At 33.5% G+C, this 22,189-nt stretch overlaps 2 protein-coding genes across 2 annotated transcripts; both read left to right on the top strand.

Moving 5' to 3' along the window:
- Window positions 1–1,235: 1,235 nt before the first annotated feature.
- On the top strand, window positions 1,236–12,347 carry LOC138696008 (trafficking protein particle complex subunit 2-like protein). The gene is made up of 5 exons (XM_069820475.1): window positions 1,236–1,394; window positions 4,759–4,931; window positions 7,742–7,829; window positions 8,145–8,224; window positions 12,090–12,347. The coding sequence occupies exons 1-5, from the start codon at window positions 1,362–1,364 to the stop codon at window positions 12,133–12,135; spliced, it is 420 nt and encodes a 139-aa protein (XP_069676576.1). The 5' UTR covers window positions 1,236–1,361; the 3' UTR covers window positions 12,136–12,347.
- Window positions 12,348–13,190: 843 nt separating this feature from the next.
- Window positions 13,191–21,587, top strand: LOC138696009 (uncharacterized). Its single transcript, XM_069820476.1, has 3 exons — window positions 13,191–18,732; window positions 20,544–20,718; window positions 20,807–21,587. Exons 1-3 carry the CDS (start codon window positions 18,721–18,723, stop codon window positions 20,920–20,922), a joined length of 303 nt encoding a protein of 100 aa, XP_069676577.1. The 5' UTR covers window positions 13,191–18,720; the 3' UTR covers window positions 20,923–21,587.
- The last annotated feature ends 602 nt before the right edge of the window (window positions 21,588–22,189 follow it).

The following is a 22,189-nucleotide window of genomic DNA, read 5'->3' as shown; positions in this document are numbered from 1 at the left end:
AGATCATAGGTCCACAGAACTTTGTGATTATAAACGGGTATATCGCCTCCTCGGTAGTCGTATACACATGAAAATTGTGACAACAAAAAAGGAACTCAAAAATTGTACAGTGCATACCTCACAAACACTTAATGTGCGCCCCGCATGTCACACAGGAAACATCAAGGCGATATTCCCACTCACGCAACATGCGCTCCAATCCAACTCGTTGGCTCCAACATATCTACTGGAATGCACTCAGTGGCACCAAAGAAATGATGTTGCAGCTCTTGCAGATTCTGAAGCAGTGGAGGTACATAGATGAAATTTCTTTAATCTCATAAAAAGTTAGACATTGAAGTCGGGGGACCTCGATGGCTGCTTGCAGAAGACACTGCCTTGGTCTCCAGTGCCCCCAATCCACCTTCCTGCCAGTTGTTTGTTAAGATGGTTACGTACATTTGCTGCAAACCCAGATCACATATATAACAGATTGCTCAGCCTTTGACGGTAACAACTTTTGTCACGTTTACTATGCTGCCATCTAGTTGTTACATAAGGAGTCACGTCATAACTCCCATTTGAATTGCATTAACGACTGTACTGCTATTCCTTGTTCGTTTACGGCGGACGAGTGGCGATCCTGGCGGCTGTTCTCTTCAAAGTGCTACCGATCTTAACATAGGGATGATCAATCTTTTATATATGTGATCAGAACTATACAATGCAAATATAATAGACTGGCATACCCGAGTAAATTAAATCCATATTAACAGTTTCTGTTCGCTTATGCTGTTATCTATTATTCATGCCGCAATATTCAAAACAGGAATGCTTTCAATCTTCTTTTCTTATGACACTATAGTAGTATAAAGTTCGTAGTGTACACCGTTACGAAATTATACCTGTTTATAATCACGGAGGGTTTCTATCATAGACAAATAAATAGAGGTTTCTATACTATAGAATATACCACATCCAGATGACCAACAGACCCAATAAGTTCCCTTGAAACTTTTTTGTGCACTATTTTTACTGATATACTGTTAAGTTACTTTAATAAATACTCTATACAAAGACTTCACCACTGTGTTAACATTAGGCCTATACATTTTTATGTTTGTTACCTGATAGACCAGCTTCGATGTTGTTTCCATCATCCTTTGAATCTGAAGACATTATTTTTTCTTTAAACTACCGGTACATTATATATTCATATAGGACGGATAAAGGACCCGGATAAATTTAATTTTCACTTCCGTTTTCCATATAATATTTTCAACACAAAGGACGAAAAAAAAAAAATCGTGTGGTGGTGGTTTTCAAGCAGCTGTTTAACAGGGAATAACATCGCACTGTTGGTGACACTGAGGGCCAGCATTATGGCGGTGTGTGTTGCTGTTATTGGAAAGGATGTAAGTATTGCTTATTAATAGTTCCACACTAAAGTTAAATGTGGTATGTCTAGTTACTAATAGAAAGCTAATATTACAACTCTCAATTGTTGTTTGTTATATTACATTGGCTGTTTGGCGTGATTTCTTCTAGTTCTATTTCAAAAGTTCTATATGTTTGATCAAGAATAACAATAATTTATGAATGGCAAAACACTAAAATTCATACCAAGTTCCCCATACAGTTGCAGTTAAAACATAGGCTAAAATAACATTCACGCAACTCCATACGTATAAAATACAAGCACATACAAAGTGCGTGAACGTTTGACATCTGGCGCAACAGTAGCGCTACAAGCGGCCAGCAAGTTATAGGTGTGCAGACTATATCTGATAAAAGTAGTGAATAAGTAATTATATCTTCTGTTAGTAATTATGAGCATTTCTTTTTCCAGACTGTCAAAGCATTTTGTGTATATCTTTTGAATAAAATTGGTGGTAAGGGACATCCCTGTTGTAAGCCTGAAATCTTTTGAATTTTAATTTTTGTATATCATCATATGTATTTTATCGCTTATTTTGTATTGTTTTAACGATTCCCATAATTTATTCCATGGCACACAATCATACGCCTTTTCTAACTCTACAAACAATCGGTGTAGAAGTTGTTGGAAAGTTATTCTTTTTTCAATCAGTTGTCTTACACTAAAAATATGATCCATAATTGATTGTCCTGCCCAGAACCCGCTTGTTCTTCTGTTTGTAGAGATTTAAATTCTTGTTCTATAAGTACTTTAATATCTTTCCATACATACGACTGAAAATGCTTGTTACAGTAATTCCTCTACTTAAAGTTTTTACATTCATTTCAGTTCCCCTTTTTGTATGGCTGAAAGAAAACCGATTTTCCTTGCATTTGGTACTAGTTTCCCTTACGATGTTTGGGTGACGTATATACGTCCGTTGATGTGACATATTAATGAATTAAATACTATTATAGTCACAATCATGCCATGGTATGAAAGAAAAATTTCACAACCTCGAGCGGGAATCGAACCTGCTCTACCACTGAGCTATCGAGTTCGTCTCACGCCGAAGGCTGGGAATTATCCTTTCATACTGGCGACTCTGTTATAGAGTACTGTCCATAGCGTCTGATCTTAGTCAGCACTGCTTATGGCTGGAAAGGAACTTTACAAATGTAATCTTCATCTTACGATGTTTGGGTGACGTATATACCATGGCATGATTGTGACTATAATAGTATTTAATTCATTAATATGTCACATCAACGGACGTATATACGTCACCCAAACATCGTAAGATGAAGATTACATTTGTAAAGTTTCTTTCCAGCCATAAGCAGTGCTGACTAAGATCAGACGCTATGGACAGTACTCTATAACAGAGTCGCCAGTATGAAAGGATAATTCCGAGCCTTTGGCGTGAGACGAACTCGATAGCTCAGTGGTAGAGCGCCTGACCGGAGACTAGGAAGTCGCAGGTTCGATTCCCGCTCGAGGTTGTGAAATTTTTCTTTCATACCATGGCATGATTGTGACTATAATAGTATTTAATTCACTAGTTTCCCATTTAAACATCTATAAAAAAAGTTGTAATATTTAAACAATTTGATGCTGCCATATTTTATGAGTTCTGCTGGAATTCCATCTCTACATACCGGTACTTTCTTGTGTTTAAGAGAGCCAACAATAATATCTATATCTATTAAGTCCAAATGTATATAATTTGTTTGTACATTCTTATTTGTTTCCTCAGAAGTAGTTTCTAAATAAGTTTGTCTAAACATGCACTAAAAATTTTAATTTTAGGTTTAGGCCCTTTGCATTTTGGTATTTACAATACACATTCTTCCTTAGACATCATTCTGGTCGTTGTAATTTGATTTGCAGTAGCCTACACAGTGATTATTTTCTCCAAATGCTCAGGGGTAAGTTTATGACATTTATCACTTAACACAGGTTTATATGCTGAGAAGATCGTTTCCACGTCTTCAGATGTCACTGAGCAGAATTTGAAAGCTCTGGGGAATTTTCTTCTGGAAGCACAACGTTTTCACCTTGAAAATATTTATCCACACAACATAAAACTTTAATGTCAGGATTTCTTCTAAAACAGCGCGCAATTTTAATACTTAATTTTTCTGCATACTTTAAAGGAGCACTCTGAAGTTTACTCTGAACCTCTTTGAGGATTGATAAAGATTCATGTAAAGACAAACTTTGAAATATCCCTGGATTACTTACAGTCAAGTCCCTTTGGAAATATCCACTGTTAAAATATTCTGTGAACGTTGAATTGACAAAGCTTCAGTTACATTTAGCGCACCAACGAATTCTTTAACTGCATTGAAATTATCTGAATAGAGAGAGCAGCTTCAACCCACATATCCCAGTGGGTAAGTATTAGCTCTGGAAGTAATGGGAGGTCTGTAAATTTTTCTTTGTAAGCATTAACTCTGGATAGGGCTCGCAAATAGTCCTGTTTTCAACTGTAAATAGGAATGTTATTACCCAGTAACATCACGTGATTTTTGTCAGTAGCACTCGGAGAGGCATCCTTATGGATGCCTCCATAGTAAGGACTTTGTTATCTTGTCACTAATATATTTAAATATTAATTTAAAAAAAATACCGTACATGTATTAGGCCTATATGCTCGATACATGGAAAAATGATTAAATATATGCAGCAACTTCGGAAATATGCAATTATATGCACTATAAAACTTCATATATAAGTTAGAAACAGAAGAACATGAAACATATTGCAAAAGTTAATTCCATATCATAAGTAAAAACAAACTAAATATGCATTTGCATATAAATCCTATGTCTAATTATGACGGTCTTTCCCCAATAATTGGGAGATCATTTTAGGTGAATTAAAGGCAAAGCTTTCATTATTAGAGTATAATTATTTTATTTTTTGTAGAAAGTAAAAGAGTTTAATTTGCGACAGTTTTCCACATAGAAATTTATGTCTTTGACAGTTAAAATTTATGAAAAAATAAGAAATGGTGACTTTTTGAGTTGTGACAGCCTTCTTCCAAGCCAACGATATGTCCAAATTGCTTAAAATAAATATTTTCATATAAAACATAAAGATAACAAGAATTTTTACACACACTCACATAAATGAAATGCTATCGACTACTAGAACAAGTCTCTGTGTATCTCATTTTTACAATCTCAGCAGTTGTTCAAAACTGCCATATCTGTAAAATAGGTTCATACTAAATATTTTCATGTTGCATATCTCCTGTGCTGGATATTTTTTGTATTAGAATTTAAGAGAGTTGTATGTTCTTTTCTTCACATTATATGAATTGTATAATAACATACTAATATTTTTTCCCTCCCCAGAATTCTCCAAAATATATATCATGTTTAAATCCAGACTTGGAGCTTCAGTTTCACTACAAAGTCCATACTTCACTTGACGTTGTTGAAGAAAAATTATCATCTGTGGGTAAAACAAGTGGTGATGTCAGGGAGTTATATCTTGGTTTATTGTATTCTACAGAAGAGCATAAAATGTATCCTTTTATTGATACTGAAAAATGTCAGTTTTGAAATTTTCATGAAAATATCACATTTCCAGAATCCTTTATACTTTGATTCCTGTACTCCCCCCATACTTAATGAATGTTGTTCATATTCGATATATAAACGACAAATTAGTGTTACAAGTAGATCCAACATTTTTCCTTTTGGAAGTTGAAGTGCGATTATTTGGGGGGGGGTGAATCATATAAAATTAGATTTAATGGGAGCCATTTGAAACGATTTTCTTTATCTTTTAACATGAATAATGTTCAGTGAATCCTTATAAACCATTTACCTCCAAAGAATGTTTGGTTCAGATCGTATATCAGATAATTGCCTACAGTCGAAAACTTTTCAGACAAGATTTGAGAGCTAAAAAATATAACATGACTCACATGTACAAATTAGCATGGACTTATCTCATTGGGATAAATATAAGGAAATGAGTGTTGTGAGCACATAGCCTATTTAATTATAATCTTGATCTAAGGTGTCATGCTTTGGACTAGCAAAATGGAATGTGTACTAGTTTAGTCCTCAAGGGGGAAAACATTTTTCTCATGCAATTTTGGGAGCTACAGTGAGTAGCAAAATGAACTATAATGGATGCGAAAATCATCGTACTGATCACACATTACCCTTGTTCTGGTTGGATGATCTTCGCCTCTGCTGAAACACGTGGATGTAAGGCCAGCAGTCGGCTTTGTCCATCCATAGGCTGTCGTGCTAAGTATTATTATTGTTGTTTATTTTTATTTTAGTAGGTTATTTTACGATGCTGTATCAACATCTCAGGTTTTTAGCATCTGAATGAGATGGAGGTGATAATGCCGGTGAAATGAGTACAGGGTCCAGCACCATAGTTACCCAGCATTTGCTCATATTGGGTTGAGGAAAAACCCCGGAAAAAACCTCAACCAGGTAATTTGCCATGACCGGGATTCGAACCCGGGCCACCTGGTTTCGCGGTCAGACTCACTAACTGTTATTCCGCAGGTGTGGACATTATTGTTGTTGTTGTTGTTGTTGTAATTATTATTATTATTATTATTATTATTATTATTATTATTATTATTACTATTATATCTCAGCATTCAAAGTCAGCTATACTGGAAAGTGCTTTAACTACGTATTTTCTGTATTGTACTTAGTGATTTGGAAGTAGCAAACTTCCTGTGGAACTAAAGGTCGTGTAAAAGTGATAAAAGTAGGAGTATTACAGAGGATGACACAACTGCTGTTCGCATTAGTATCAATCTACTGCAATTAAATACCTTGAGACTTATTATTCTAATTTGCCTTACTACCTTACTGTGCAGACAGAGAAGGATAGAAGAATGAAAACATTAAAAGTGAGCTGATAATCTGATAAATGCATTCTAATAATTACTCTTCAACTTAACATCTATCTTTGTATGTTCATCTATTCTTATACCATGAACAATGTCTCTACACAAATAATAACAAAAATTAATACATAGCAGTATTTCTTTTAGTTGGTTATTTTAGTACACTTTATCAACTAAGGCCTACTCTTGTTATCTAGAATCTGAGTGAGATGAAGGTGATAATGTTAGCGAGATGAGTCCAGGGTGCAGCGTCGAAAATTACCCAGCATTTGCTCTTAGGGCTGGTCCACAGTAAACCAGGAACAGGACCAGAATGAGAAAGGGAAGTAGAGAACGTGAACGTGAAGATTTTTTATTCACAATAAACCGAGAACGAAAATGGCTATGCATATTGATATATATATATATATCAATAATTATATGTAAATGGATACTATGCATTGTAATGTTATATGTGTATAATTGACCAATGGTGTTCTCTCATGAGTACAAGCCAGCCAACTTGAACACAGGTTAACCAGCATTCGCTGGGTTAACCAACTTCAAAATTTATGGTACAGAATATTTAAGAATTTAATTCACGTGTTAGTCTGGTCACATGTACACGTAGCATACATTGAGAGTGATTCTACTGTGAATTTCTGGGTGAAGAAGATATTATGTCACAGATTCCTTGCTACAAAATATACGACCAAATAGTTTTTTGATGACAACAGAATGAATCTAGTAGGCTGTGATCAGAAACGAGAATGGCAAAGTTAAAAGTTCGCTAACTTTCATCACAGTCTATATATACAGTCACGAAGCTTGAGTTGTGAGGGTGCTAGGAACAATAGACTGTGCCGGTACTATTTCGCATTGTCTGTAATGAATAATTGATTAAATGGCGATCTTATTCGTGTTAATTATGTAAGCATGTGCGGCTTACAGCTGTTTCGGTGCTATTCGACACCATCCTCAGAGCCTACTCTGTAATGAGGCGATATTAGTGATCCTAGTGGTTAGCAACTATCTATGGATGCATATTTACTACATATTGAGCTTCGTGACTATATATTAGACTGTGCTTTCATGTTCCCTTTTTCAGGCTCCGGTAAGCTTCTCATTACTTATGAATGGTCACATTTAAATATATGTATTTTAGCAATTTTTCTGTTCTCAGTTTATTGTGATCCAGCCTTTATTGGGCTGAGGGAAAACCCCGGAAAAAACCTCATCCAGGTAATTTGTCCCAACCAGAATTTGAACCGAAGCCCACTTGTTTCATTGTCAAGGATTCTAACCATTACTCCACAGCAGTGGACAGTAGTATTGATTAAGGTAGTCTGACATTATTTGTAAATTTATTCTGAAGAATAAATACTAGCTGATGGCTTTAGTAATATTATATTCACATTGTTTTCAGACATTTATTATTTTTATATTGCACTACTTTCCTTAATGTGATGCAGATTTGGTTATGTAACAAATACCAAAATCAAGTTCATCATAGTAGTAGAATCATCGAACACATTACTTCGTGACAATGAAGTTAGGACTGTAAGTATTCTCAAGCAAAACATGAGGTAACATCAAAATACTTAGCATATAAATATTCTTGTGTAACTTCTATTAAATTCATCATCATTTGTTTTTTTATTACGAAGGATAACATAACATTTTTACTTTTTTATCAATACTTTAACTTCAAAATATTTTTTAATTGCATATTATTCAGTTTTACTATTGGACCACGATAAATTTCATCCTAATCTGTCTTACTATTATTAAAAGTTATCATGAGTGTTCACAGAAAAATTTTATTTTGCAGTTTTCTAATGTACATGTGAATAACTTAAAATACTTTGTTTGCAGATGTTTCGAAAGCTACACACCATTTACACAGATGTTGTATGCAATCCTTTCTACATTCCTGGAGATCCTATTGTTTCGAAGTAAGTATGTTTACTTTCTCAGTGAATCATTTGCTCATTCATCAATATTTATACACCCAACAAACCTTTCATTTCTTCATTGTTTTATAATGAATTTATTATGACAAAAATTCATACAAATTTTAATTGTATTGTTAAAAAATAGTAATATGCATTACAAGAGCGGTATGTTGAAGTTTTCATGTTCAAGGAAAAGTTTGAAAAAGCGAAACGTACTTGAGCTTTTTTAATTTCCGAGAATTGAAAGAAAACATACCGCTCGTGTATCGTACATTATTTTGTGCGAAGATCGTTTATTACATACCTGAAAGAGGAATTTCTAATTAGTTGCAATGAAATCTCCATCTTGGTTTCTGTTCAATGACGGCAAATTTGTAAAACAAAAATATCTATCTTCAACATTGTTGCTTTAAAATGTTTTCTGTGTTTACTATACTCCAGCAAGCCATGATATATGTCTGTCTTTTTTTTTTTCCCCAGTCCATAAATGCGAACTTAAAACAAACGGTAAGGTTATGTAATGATTTATTTTTCCTTTTAATATTTTAACAATATTATTTATATAACATATTGCAGTAATAACATCGGCATCTGGGATCTTGTTGATTTTTTCATGGCTTCCTTAATTTTACTTGCATCACGAATCCAGTAACTTTAGTGGAGTTGTAGAGTTTACTTAATTTTTACAAATAATTAACAGTGCAATTTAGGTGAAATTGCAGTGGTAAGTTTCCAATTTATAATTATTACTATATTGAATGTCTCTAAAAATAATATGTTAGAAGCCTAAAGCAGTAAAATCAATATGTCACTTAAGCGGTAAGAAGAGGGAAATTGTTATGTGTGTTAGGTTGGGAATACTGAATGTGGAATTTTAGACTTACCGCGGATTGGTTTTGTGCGGAAACCAAGCAAATACGCACGATCTCGCACAAACATTTTTGCAAAGATGTCAAATAATTTAATCCCAAAATTTTACTTTCATTCATATTCCTGCAATGAATAAGAATATTGAATATTACTGAAAAGGGAAATTGTACAATATTCCATGTTGTTGTTGTTGTTGTTGTTTTCTAATGCCAGGCAATAAAGTCATTTGACCTCTTGCACTCCAATATTTTTCAAAGATATTATCATGACCAGCCACTGAAGCACAGATTTTGAGGTGTTCCGATTCCATTTCTTGGTTTGAGTTACACAATGGGCAGTTAGGGGACTGATATATTCCAATTCTATGCAGGTGTTAGGCCAAACAATCATGGCCTGTTGCCAATCTAAATGCAGCTACAGACGATTTTCGTGGTAAATCGGGAATTAACTGTGGATTTTGATGCAGAGAGTTCCATTTTTTCCCTTGGGATTGAGTTATCAAATTTTGTTTGTTGAAGTCTAAGTATGTAGATTTAATAATCTCTTCACAGAGTAATACGTAGATTTAGTAACAGGTCTGTAAGTAGCAGTGCTGCCCTTCTTTGCTAAAGCATCCGCATTCTCGTTTCCCAGGATTCCACAATGGGATGGTATCCATTGGAATGCAATTCTTTTATTGAGTGATATTAATTGAGAGAGCATTTTAGTTATTTCTGCTGTTTGAGATGAAGGTGTGTGTTTAGAGACGATTGACAGAATAGCTGCTTTAGAGTCTGACAATATAACTGCATTCCTAAATTTATTGATGTGGCATAGAAGATTCCTGAGACATTCACTTATAGCAATGATTTTACCATCAAAACTTGTTGTTCCATATCCAAGAGATCTATAAAGTGAGAAGAGACAGCACGTAACACCTGCACTGGCACCTTGTTCTCTGGAGATCAAGGATCCGTCGGTGTATAAATGAAGCCACTTTTGTGGAGGGTACCTAATATTAATTGTCTCTAAAGACAATTGTTTCAATATTTCAGTGTTTACTTCTGATTTCACTATTTCTTCTGTTAAATTTAGATTATATTCTATATTTAATAGAGTTAAAGGGTTTGGTTTAATTTGTAAGTTTTCTTTTAAATTCGGGATATTGATTTTCTGTTTTAATTCTTGAACAATGGATATGAAACTTTTTTGAGTTTTCAATCTACAGAGAGGACTGTATGAATGCCAATTGTTTCCTGATAATCTGATAAGTTTTTCATATTGAATCAGTGCTTTTTCTTCTATTGTCATTTTGATGCTGTTAATATTAGTGAGGAATCTCATAGAATCTATTGGAGTTGTTTTGATTCCACCAGTAATGAGTCTGAGAGCTTGGTTTTGAACATATCTATGTCGTTTATAAAAGGTGAAGTAATTAAAATTTCTCCGCAGTATGTCAGCACTGGCTGTATAAACATTTTGTATGTAGTGTTCAAAGTATTCCTAGAGCATCCCCATTTCTTTCCTGCTAGTCTTTTTAGAAGGGAGAATCTTTTACGAGCTTTTTCAGAAATGTATTTCAAATGGTTGCTCCATGTTAACTTACTATCGAAAATAACTCCAAGATATTTGGATTCATAAGTCCTAGGAAGGTGTTGGCCATTGTATTGGATATTGAATTCTCTTTCTTTTTTACCAAGTGAAAATATTTGGTAGTTACTTTTGCTTAAATTGAGTGTCATCAAATTTGATGTATTCCATTCATGTAGTTGATTTAGAGCTTTAAGAGCAGAATTTTGAATTTTGTCTCTATGTCTGTAAGATCCGTAAGTCCACAAAACTATATCATCTGCAAATAGTGCTGTTTTCATGTTTGATTCCTCTAATAGGGAGGGTGTCATTTATATAAATATTGAATAAAATTGTGCTGAGGACAGCGCCTTGAGGTAGACCTCGATATGTTTGTCTGTAACTAGAAAGGGTGTTATTGAATTTAGTGGCAATGAGTCTTTGACTAAGGAATTCTGATATCCATCTGAACATATTGCTGGAGATACCTAATTTCTGGAGTTTTAATAATAATTAATTTCTCCAAACAGAGTCATATGCTAACTGAAAGTCAATAAATATTGCCAAGGTATCATCTTTCTTGTTAAAACTGTCTTTTATTTCTTGGCCAAGGCGTATGACTTGTTCATTGGTAGAGTGTAGTTGTCGAAAACCAGCTTGTCTTGGTGATAAAAGATTTTGGGATTCTAAATACCAGGTTAATCTGTTGGAGATCATGGACTCCATGGTTTTTGCTATCATGCTTAATAGTGCTATTGGTCGATAACAATTAACATCATGAGCAGGTTTCTCTTTTTTGTGAATTGGTACAATGATTGCTTTTTTCCAAGCTGCAGGAATTGAGGTGTTCCATGATAAATTGAAAATGGATAAAAGTACAGACTTGGCTTTTTCCCCCAGATGTTTAAAAAATTCGGAATGAATGTTGTCGGGGCCAGGAGATTTCTTGGTTTTTAAATTTTGTATAGCTATAGTTAATTCTTTGTAAGTAAAATTTTGATTAAATATTTCAGGTTTTGTACTAGTAATATTGTTTTTATTATTTTTATGTAATTCTCTTTTGATAAATTTGTCAGTTTTTTTGATATTGGGATGTAATCTGTGAGAGTTTGAGTAGTGTTTATTAAATGTGTTTGCTATATCTCTAACAATATTCCATGTAAACATTAGTATATTGTTACTTTGTTAGTCTTACTAAAGTTGTAATTACCTTTTTAAGATAGGTAATTCATAATATACTTTTGTTCCACATACATGTGATTAATTTTCATGATAATAACACCAGCCCTTTTGTGGCCCTCACTACTTCCCTGCTGTAAATCATAATACTTAATTTAGGTAAAATCTCTTTCTCTCTAAATTTCGATTTTCTGTGTCCATACATTTTCACATACTTAAATATGGCCTTGCTAATAGCATTATAATTTTATTGCTTTTACTATTCCAGGAATTTTGACAATACCGTGAAGAATATCATGACTGGAAATGCATGAACATGCTTGGGAAGTGAAACAGGACGAAAGGTTGCATCTGTGAAGTGTTTGAATATTTTGTACATACAGACTGGAGAGATGTTAAGTGAAAAGGGATGACTGTAAACATGATTCGTGGAAATGTTTTCTTTTGTAAATAATTAAAACTATAATGTTTCGTTTTTGTACGTAATTTTAGGTGAATTCATTTCATTATATTCTTTTTAAGCAAACACATGGTTTTCATGCATTATTTCACATCTTTGTTACTTAATGCTATGATATGGCTGCATCTTTAATAGTTAATATTGTATTCACTAGGCTCCATACAATTTTCTGCATTAGAATTAATTTTTGTACTTCAATTTAAATTGTTGTAATAAATTAAACATATTAAAAATACAATAATTTGTTGAAAATAAAACTGTAGCAGGGATGCTGTTCATTTGGCGCAATGTGCAAAGGTTTTGTTCTTGCTATGTGAGCTTCATGAAGATTTTTGTAGCAGCACAAGACTTCACTCCTCTCCTCTTTCTGTACTCCTATACATAGGTTCAGTGGGTCTAGCAAAGGTCTGCTAGTGGGAAAAATATGTTCGACTATGCCTGAGCTTTTTAAATGTTATTAGATTGACTATTCTGGCTACATGTTCCAAAGTGTATTCATTCTATGCACTCGAATAAAACATAAGTAGGTCAACGTAAGGACAAGAAAGACTGTCATTATTAATCCTTATATCTATTGAGGAAGCACCATTGTTCATAATACAGAAATGGAAATAATATTTTTTAATGAATTTATTGTAAAAAATTTTTCTGGGATGGGAAGCAGAGGGTTTGTTTGGCCTGCTGATCCCTTAGCTGCGCTCAGGCTTGGGTTGGGTCCCCCGTTTGGTCTGATTAGTTGGTTTCTTCCGAGGCTTTCCCCAGCCGTGGGGCGGATGCCGCATGGTCTATGGTGAGTCCTCGGCCTCACCTCACTTCATCCCCATTTGGTCTGATTACCGGGTTGGGTTTTTCCGAGGTTTTCCCCTACCATAAGGCAAATACCAGGTAATCTGTGGCGAATCCTTTGCCTCATCTCACTACATTTCGCCAAAAAATTGTAATGTAAAATTTTGACTTGTTCCACATGTTAAAACTTCAGTACTATTGTAAGATCTATGGAATACAATCAATGAAATGAAAAAATGAAATAAGCTAAAGAAATTGAAAGAGAGAAATGTGCAAAACTATCAGCTGTAGATACTGTCTCTTGATTATTTACATCATCCTATCATCATGTCCCCTTCATGTAGAGGGTCGATGACAGATTTGCCTCCGTATGTATCTATCATGCCATACTTTGTTAGTTGATATCTCCTCCCATTGGAAGCCACGAAGTGCCAAAGTCTGTTTCTGCATCCAGGTCGTGGGAGGTGGATACTCGAGTAGGGAAATGTGAAGTGGGGCTATGTACCTCCAAGGTATCTGAGAAGGCCTAACAAGAACCCTGAAAATGAGGAACTAAAGGGACTCCAATGAAGTCATGTCAGGTCTAGCAAGCTGGTGATAGAGAATTAAATTGTTTTCAGGAAACAGACAGGCCTTGGAAAGCGTGTCATTACTGGAAAACGGACTGACTATGTAAAAGGAAAATGATAGTTTTAAATATTAATACAAATTAACAGTAAAAGAAGAGTTCAACTATTTAATATAATGGAAAATAGAAAAATTCAAATTTTTTATGTATGGTATGCAAAACAAAGGAAAATAGCACGTGGAAGTAAGTTCAGCAAAGAATATTAAATATATTGGTCTGGAGATCAATTTGAAATAAGGATGGCGCAACAATTATAGTGTCATATGGATGGACAAAAAAGTGTATTTACTGTAGATGTGAAATATCTAGATGGAATAATTTTGAAAATTGAAATCTTAATCAATGAAAAGAGATAAATATTACACAAATTTATGCACCTCAAGTAGAATGTACAGATGAAGAAAAGGGAGAATTTTTCAGTAAACTGGACAGTGTTTTATCAGAACAAAATATATGTAGGCCTATAATGGAAGATTTAAAGGTCCATGTGGATAGATACAGAGATGGGTATGAAGAGGTATGTGTTTAAGAAATGAGTGGAAAATTGTTACTAGTTTTTTTTTTTTTTTAATAAGCCACAAATTACCACAATATTCTTGGGATGGTGAACATTGGACAATAATACGAAAGAGGATCGAAAAGTAATGCACAACAACTTTTTGTGGCAACATATTTAATAGGTAAGCAAAACGAAATAATGCAAAAAAAAAGCTACAGGTTTTACCTATTTTTCAACACAGGAACCAAGTCTCTCGACACATTCCCCCATCGTGACACCAGATTCAGTACACTTCGTTCATAAAGCTCCATTTTTTGGGCATATAACCACCTGTGCACAACTGATTTCACTTCTTCATTCTAACCAAAGTTTTGGCCTCCAACGAATTTTTTCATCGGTCCGAAGAGGTGAAACTCAGACGGTGTGAGGTCTGGGCTAAAGGGTGAGTGACTGCCACCTCAGTGCCTCTGACATTGAGTGATGTTACAGCAGTCACTGGTCAGCCGGAACTTGCTTCGTCGGTAAGATTTACTCGGTCCTCTTTAAAGAACCTGCACCATCTGGAGATGTTACTACGGTCCAGACAATCAGCACCATACTCCTCCAACATTTCCCTGTGGATCCACTCGGACATTTTTTGTTTAGCTCAGGAAAAATGGACTACACCTCGCTGCCCTTCACAAGTAGGCGATGCTAGCACACGTTCCATCTTTATTCAGTAGTTACCACTCATTCTGCCAGGGTGACACCTAATCGAGCCATTGCTGTCTCTAGCACAAGATTCAAACTATTTGTCAACTCTGCCAACTCTGAACTCCAACCAAAATAGTAATAATAATAATAATAATTCTTTATTTATACTGGCAGAGTTAAGGCCGTAGGGCCTTCTCTTACACTCTACCATAAAGAAATTGTTGTGCATTACTTTTCTATCCTCCCTAGTACATTATCTTGTGGCATCTTATAATATAAGATATATAATTGTCTATATGTCATTTAATCAGTATCCATCTGATCAGTTTCATATAGTACTTAATAATATCATAATTAAGGAAGTAGAATGCACTAAATTTTTAGGTATATGGATAGATTCTAGTCTGACATGGGAAAAGCATATACAACGTCTGAGAGGCTGAGTCGCCTTGTGAAGATATCAGCAATGGAACTTTTAATATCAGTCTGCTTTGGATATGTTCATTCAATATCATATGGTATTATTACTTGATCTTCATCAAAATTGACACAAATATTCAAATTACAGAAAAGAATACTTAAAATAATTTAGCAAGTTCCTATTCGGACTGAAAGTATAAACATTTTCAGGGAACTAAAACTCTTACCTGTGGCCTGCGCATGAGGCGTACAGTTCCAAAACCCTCTAAATCCACTTTTTCAGCAAAATGTTTTTTTTTTATCTCTTATTGACCCATATATCTATAATGTTCCAAAGAGCTTTACATATAGTGAAAAATAGTTACTTTTCCAATATCCTCTAAATACCTAGTCTTCTCAGAATAAAAACAAAAGTAGTAAAAGTCCCCCCCTCCATTTCCTGAAAAATTTGCTTGAATAGATTTAGAGGGTTTTGGAACTGCATGCCTCATATATATTTTAGAAATAGTGTGCTTTATTCATCCTTCATCATTTATTCCTTTAAAACAAATTCAACCTATCATGAGTATGAGACCAGAACATTCCAAAACATACATTTAAATTACCACTGGTTTACCAGAAGTCTCAACAATGTATCACATAGAAGCAGAAATAAACTTCCACAAAATATCAAAGAACTTAACATGGGAAAATTAAAAAAAGAGGTAGAGAATGTTGTATTAACACATATGCCATTTTGCACAAACGCATATCTAAATTTAAAATTTTAGTAATCAACATTCTCTCCTTGCTCTTGATAATTTTATGTTCCAGGTAAGCCAGAGTTGAAGTCAAGACTGGGAAAATGAAACAGAGACTGGAAGGAACAGTGCCACACACATCTGGAGAGTGGAAGATCGAGCTTGTATAATTAGGAATGACTTTGTTTTTTTTTTATGCTAAATTGTATTGTAATTAGGATTGCCAACTCTTTTTGAAGAAAGTACGGGAGACTAAGGAATCGACAAAATTTCACATAGAAAATAGACAAATTATTCGGTTCAGTTACTAAAAACAACTTTATTCTATACTTCGGCAGCTGGGCTCAAATTAAGAGTATTTTGAGACAGATTTTGTCTCGTGTAATAGTTTAATTCGACTGCAGTTTTCAGTTTTGATTTGATTAAATGTCGTCGTGCTCATGTTTCGAACATCCGTCCAATTATTATTGTTCATGAGATGAAACACCCCTTTTTTTTATGAGCATTACTACTTTGTATGATTAGAACAAAACTAGCCAGTTTTTCCAAATTTATAACATTAACACGATTTGATTTTAGATGGGTGAGCATTAAAATCCATTCTTGGCAAAAATTACGTTCTATAAAAGCTGCACATTTCAATGCATCTTTTGAACAACTAAACTCATCATATAAACAATCATAATTCACGGCAAAATCAAATGTTTAGAATAAAAAATTTTACATTATGCAGAAATAAGGGAGAAAATTGCTTGAAAAGAAGAATAATACGGGAGCTGGGAGACTGTTAAAAATTAGGGGCAAATATGGGGGATCCCAGGAAATACAGGAGGGTTAACAACCCTAATTGTAATAATATTACCTTGTGTAATCCATACCGTACTCTTTTCCACTTTCAATGTATAATTAAAGGAATTGTAGTTTTGCAATGTTAAGCTTATTTTGAATTAAGTTTATTCGTATTATATTTTATATTATGTCATTTTTCTTGTGTACTGATGATGCCATGAATGCTTGAAATTCTATCGATTAATAAAGATCTGATCTAATCTAATAAGGATAAATATAAAAGATGTTAAAATAATTCCGAGTGAAAGTTTAAGTGGTGATCATCACTTATTAGTGGCAGATTTTAGAAATATGACTGGAGTTGGCAAACAATTTCAGAATCGAGAAAAGAAAATCAAAATATGGAAGCTCGTAAAGGGTAAACAGTAGGAATTTAGTGAAGCAATTAAAAGCTAAGTTCCAAAGGATGAGACTCAATAAGTTGACTCTGAATAGAAAAGATTCAAGGAATGTTTAGTGAAAACTGCCGAAGTATAAATAAGGAGCTGAGTGTATTTAGAATCCATTGCAGAACGAAGATATGAAAATAATCTTCTTTTTGGTGGCCTTTTATGTAATTAACCATTTTTATGACTTGCTGGTGGCCTTTTATGTAATTAACCATTTTTATCAATTGCTGCAATACTTTTGCAAACTCAGGAAGTAGTGACTTTGAAACAAATGCTTCTTTATGCAGAAAACAATATGCAAATATTTTTTCAGAGTTCATTTGCTTTCTTAAGGCAAAACATTCTTTCACTTTTACTTCTCCAATTTTTGCTACAACAACCTTTACTATTTTTATTCTAGCGTGCCAGTGTGCCAAGGGCTGTTCTGTGCTATAAAACCAAACCTATAAAAGTATACAGATTTATAATAATAAAAGGAAACCGAACCCCAACTAATCAATAGTGATTAACAATGAAAGAAGGATATTTTACACTAGATCTGTGTTATTCTAAATCCTGAGGAGCTTGGTTCTTACTACAATCTGAAATAAACTTTTTCCTGTCTTATCTTTTTATGTAATACATAAATGTTATTGATCTTGTTTTTGCATGTGCTAACTCTTGAATTCGAAGTATGAAATATAAAGTGATAAATATGCGGAACAAATCTAATCAAATTTAAATGCACGTTTATTCTAACCATTACAAATTTAGTCTATGGCTGGTATGTTGTTAGGCAACATCTTGTTCAGAATTATCATTAATATCTTACTGCTTTATAACCTACAATTACATAACTAACTTAATAAACATGTGAAAGAAATAATTATCACTTAATACAAAATTTATCGAAGTGCAAACATTTTTATTCTCTTCCACATCAAGTGAACAATTTTTTTTACAAAATGTAACACATTATATAAAAATGGAGAACTGCGGTTGTGCAGCTTGTGAGCATTAATAGAGTTTGGTTCACATTGTTCATCCATCCGTGTCACAATCCACTTGTTTCTTCTACCAGAACATATTTTTTTTCCGTGCTCTATTAAAAAGTAATACAGTTCATTGATCTTACTTTCACCAATACCTGTTAACGTTTTTATTGCTGCACAGTCTCTGTATCAGTTTCACTTTCTACAATGGGAAGTAAATAGTTTAAAATGAAATACAAGCAATTATATTAGGAGTAACAGAAAATCATTGCTGACGTTTTATTTTGCGTGTTTTGTCAATATCACTCTGCAACTGTCACAGACTAGTGAAGAACTTTTTCCTCTTTGCCCTCGTATTCCTTCCTGTACCATCCCCTTCTGGTAGAGGTAAATGTCTGGCAAGTATATAAAGTAAGCATGCCTGACAGTGTGGTATCAGTCCTACAAGCAGATCAAGATTCATCATGGCTCAAGTGGTAAGCCTAATCTAAAACTTTGGTGGAATGTCATTATAATCTCAAAATGAAAAGGTTCTATCTACTACATAGACTAACTTCTATTTGCAAAGACTATTACAGTTCTCGTCTACCCTAAGATAACAAGTTTAGAATCTTCATCACAATAATAATAATAATAATAATAATAATAATAATAATAATAATAATAATAATAATAATAATAATAATAATAATAATAATTTAATAATAATAATAATAATAAAGTTCTTAAAAGCCAGTAAGTAAATAATAATAATAATAATAATAATAATAATAATAATAATAATAATAATAATAATAAAGTTTTTAAAAGCCAGTAAGTAAGTAATAATAATAATAATCACCATTATTACAATCATAACTAGTGAAAATATCATTACCACATCATCATCATTTTGTTATCAACACATTATCATCACCATTATCACCACATCGTAATTATTACTATCATCTTCCGAACCATAATAATGGTCAATATACCAATACCGCCACTACCATTACCTTTCAAAGACTATTCACTATATATGCTCACCCAAAAGGAAATGAATGTGTTAACACTGTGCTAATTAAAATTATTCCGTACTTTACAGTTCGTTGTTTGGGGACTGTGTCATAATAGTGCGTACCAACCAATTGAAGTCATGTACCATTGCCAACTGTTATGTATAATACCATAAAAAAGTAATGGGCTGATTCTTAAAGGTTGTTTCATAGTGCGATTCACACAAAAACATTAGTGAGCAGACCTACATACGAGTCAGAAAAGTGGTCTTTCGTCTCGTCTCGGTAACTTGGACGGCTCAACTCTCTGCTTGTCACGTGGAAGGGAGCAGGTTCGAACCTCGTGCGAGTGAGTTCCCCCTCCTCCCCTCAATAATGTTAAAATGAAGTTTTACAGTCTTGAGACAGATGTTTCAGTTTGTTTAACAGAAAGTGGAATAATTACAGCCCAACTCCCATAGATTATTATTAGGCTTGACTTTGAAGTACTGTAATGTTACAGGGATAGCGACAGAAAATATAGCTGCATCTTTTCGTCACTTTTGGATATGTATTTATTTTCAAGTTTAGGGGCGCAGATTATGCTGAGGGAGCTATGCATGTCAGGTGAGGACAAAGATTTTTCTGAAAGGAAGGAACAAGTTCTTGACTACATACTAAAGAAATTAAATTTATTGAACTGTACTGCGTCATTGTAAGTAATATTAATAACAATTTATATAGAGTGTTTAAAAAATTGAACTGAAAGTAATCTAACCCTTAGGAAAGTTTTAGCTAAGAACAGTGAGTGGTTGAATAGTAACTTTCCCAGAAAATGTGTTTTGTAATAAAATTAGAATCTTGTGAAACACTTTGTCCTGAATTTACACCTGGTCCCAGAAGAGGAACTTCTTAAGAAACTGCTTGAGGAGAGCAGCAAGAAAATAAAATGGAGTTTTAGAAAACATTTTTTGTATTTCATAATTTTACAGTCAGTAAAATTATGTTCTAGAGAAGACAAGGAGTTGTAAATTCAATATTTTTATTCCAATTTTGCATTATTATTTGGAATGTATTTTATTTGTTCATGTTTATGTCATTTTAATTCCTGCACGGGAGTATGATATACCAGTGCATGATATTTCAAAGATTGAAACTATCTATCTTACGTGATAAAAATAAAAAAAAAAAATAATTGCAATTTAACAAATTTACAGTGATAGTTATTAGCCATATAAAACCAAAGGTTGTATATATATATATATATATATATATATATATATATATATATATATATATTAACGTTGCAGTTAAGTTGGTGCCTGGTGGCAGCAGTATTCTGCATGGCCCTGAGTGCCGCTGTTCCATACCCACGCACACTTCAGCTAATACCTTTGGTTGGAGACCAGCAAGTCGAAGAGTCTGCCTTTGCCCCACGAGCTGTGCTTCCAGTTAATGACCTCCAAACTGCTGCCACAGGTCATGGTGTGTATCAGTTTTAAGTTTGCCAGTAAGAAGTGTGATTAGATGTGCAGCCTACATAACATCCATATTTTTTTGTGTGTGTTGTTAGGACACTATGGAAGAGTGCAGATTAAGGTGTACCGTGGTCCCACCTCGCATGGACATCATGATCACTTTGCACCTCATGGCTTCTGGGTTAAGCAACCTGCTGATGACTACCACTAGTCTTTCTGTATTGAAACCGAACTGTGTTTAAACAAAATAGTCACTTTGTTAATACTTTTGTTATGTTTGTACTTCCTTTTTGTACGTTATGAAACATTTCATATTAAATACTTGAAAATGTATATTTAAATATTATTTATATATTATAATTATCATGTAAATATTTGTCTCTCAAAGCAACATTTATATAATTTAGCCATATAAGTGATACATGTCTGCAGTGTATCAACGATTTCAATAAAAGCATATTAAATTGATAACAATATGATGAAGGGGAACAGCCGTAAAATTAAGATATACGTTCACTTGTAATTTTTACCTGAAGAAAGTGAATTATTCCGCTATAACTGTATCGCTTTATTTTCACCTTGCCACTAAATTTTATCTTATTTACAGTGGTTCACAGTGAAAATGATACATTAAGCATTTTAATGCAAATTTAACTTTCTTTTTCTTATCGACATTTTTGATTTAGGCTTATTATGGTCTCTTCTCATGAAATTCTAGATGATCTAGGTCTTTGTATGTCCTGTTGACCAGGGATTTGTAATTGAAAGCAATTTTGGATAATCTGGTATCTGACGTTTTTGACAAATGCTGTAGCCAATCCTGTTGATACATCCTGATTTTTTAAATAGATAAATAAATTTTTATCTAATTTTATATTTATGAATACTTACTCATCATGTGTGTATATTTTACTTCAGTAAATGGATAAATATTGAATATCCTGTAAGTAACCATAACTGTTCAGATTTTACATACAGGTGCCTCACAATCAAAATGATATAGTATAATCAGCGGCTTATGCAAGGAGGGGGGGATACCGGGTTGAAATCCTCCTCCTTGCACACATATTTAGATTTGAGTATTTTTTTTAAATCCATAATCGTTTTCCTTTCTCTAATTTTTCACTGTCAGAGTAATAAAATTTACATCGACATAAGGCATAGTCCTCCTACCCATTCTTCAATATATTTATAATGCCAGTTTCATTCTTCATCCTTGGTGAGTTCCACATGTTTAATTGTGTTTAATTAAATTTATTTTAATATATTTGGTTGTTTCTATGGATTTTTTGTTATTGAAGTAAAGTATCTTACCTATCATATACAAATAACTGTTGATTAAAAAAAATATATATATATATATATATATATATATATATATATATATATATATGATTATTATGTAAGTGTAATAATAATAACACAGGCATTTCTTATTATACAAAATTGAACAGAAGTTAAAATTTGCTAAAAATTGG

The sequence above is a fragment of the Periplaneta americana genome, chromosome 3 (genome assembly GCF_040183065.1).
Source record: "Periplaneta americana isolate PAMFEO1 chromosome 3, P.americana_PAMFEO1_priV1, whole genome shotgun sequence".
NCBI classification, from domain to species: Eukaryota; Metazoa; Arthropoda; class Insecta; order Blattodea; family Blattidae; genus Periplaneta; species Periplaneta americana.
This window is presented reverse-complemented; position numbering and strand designations above follow the sequence as displayed.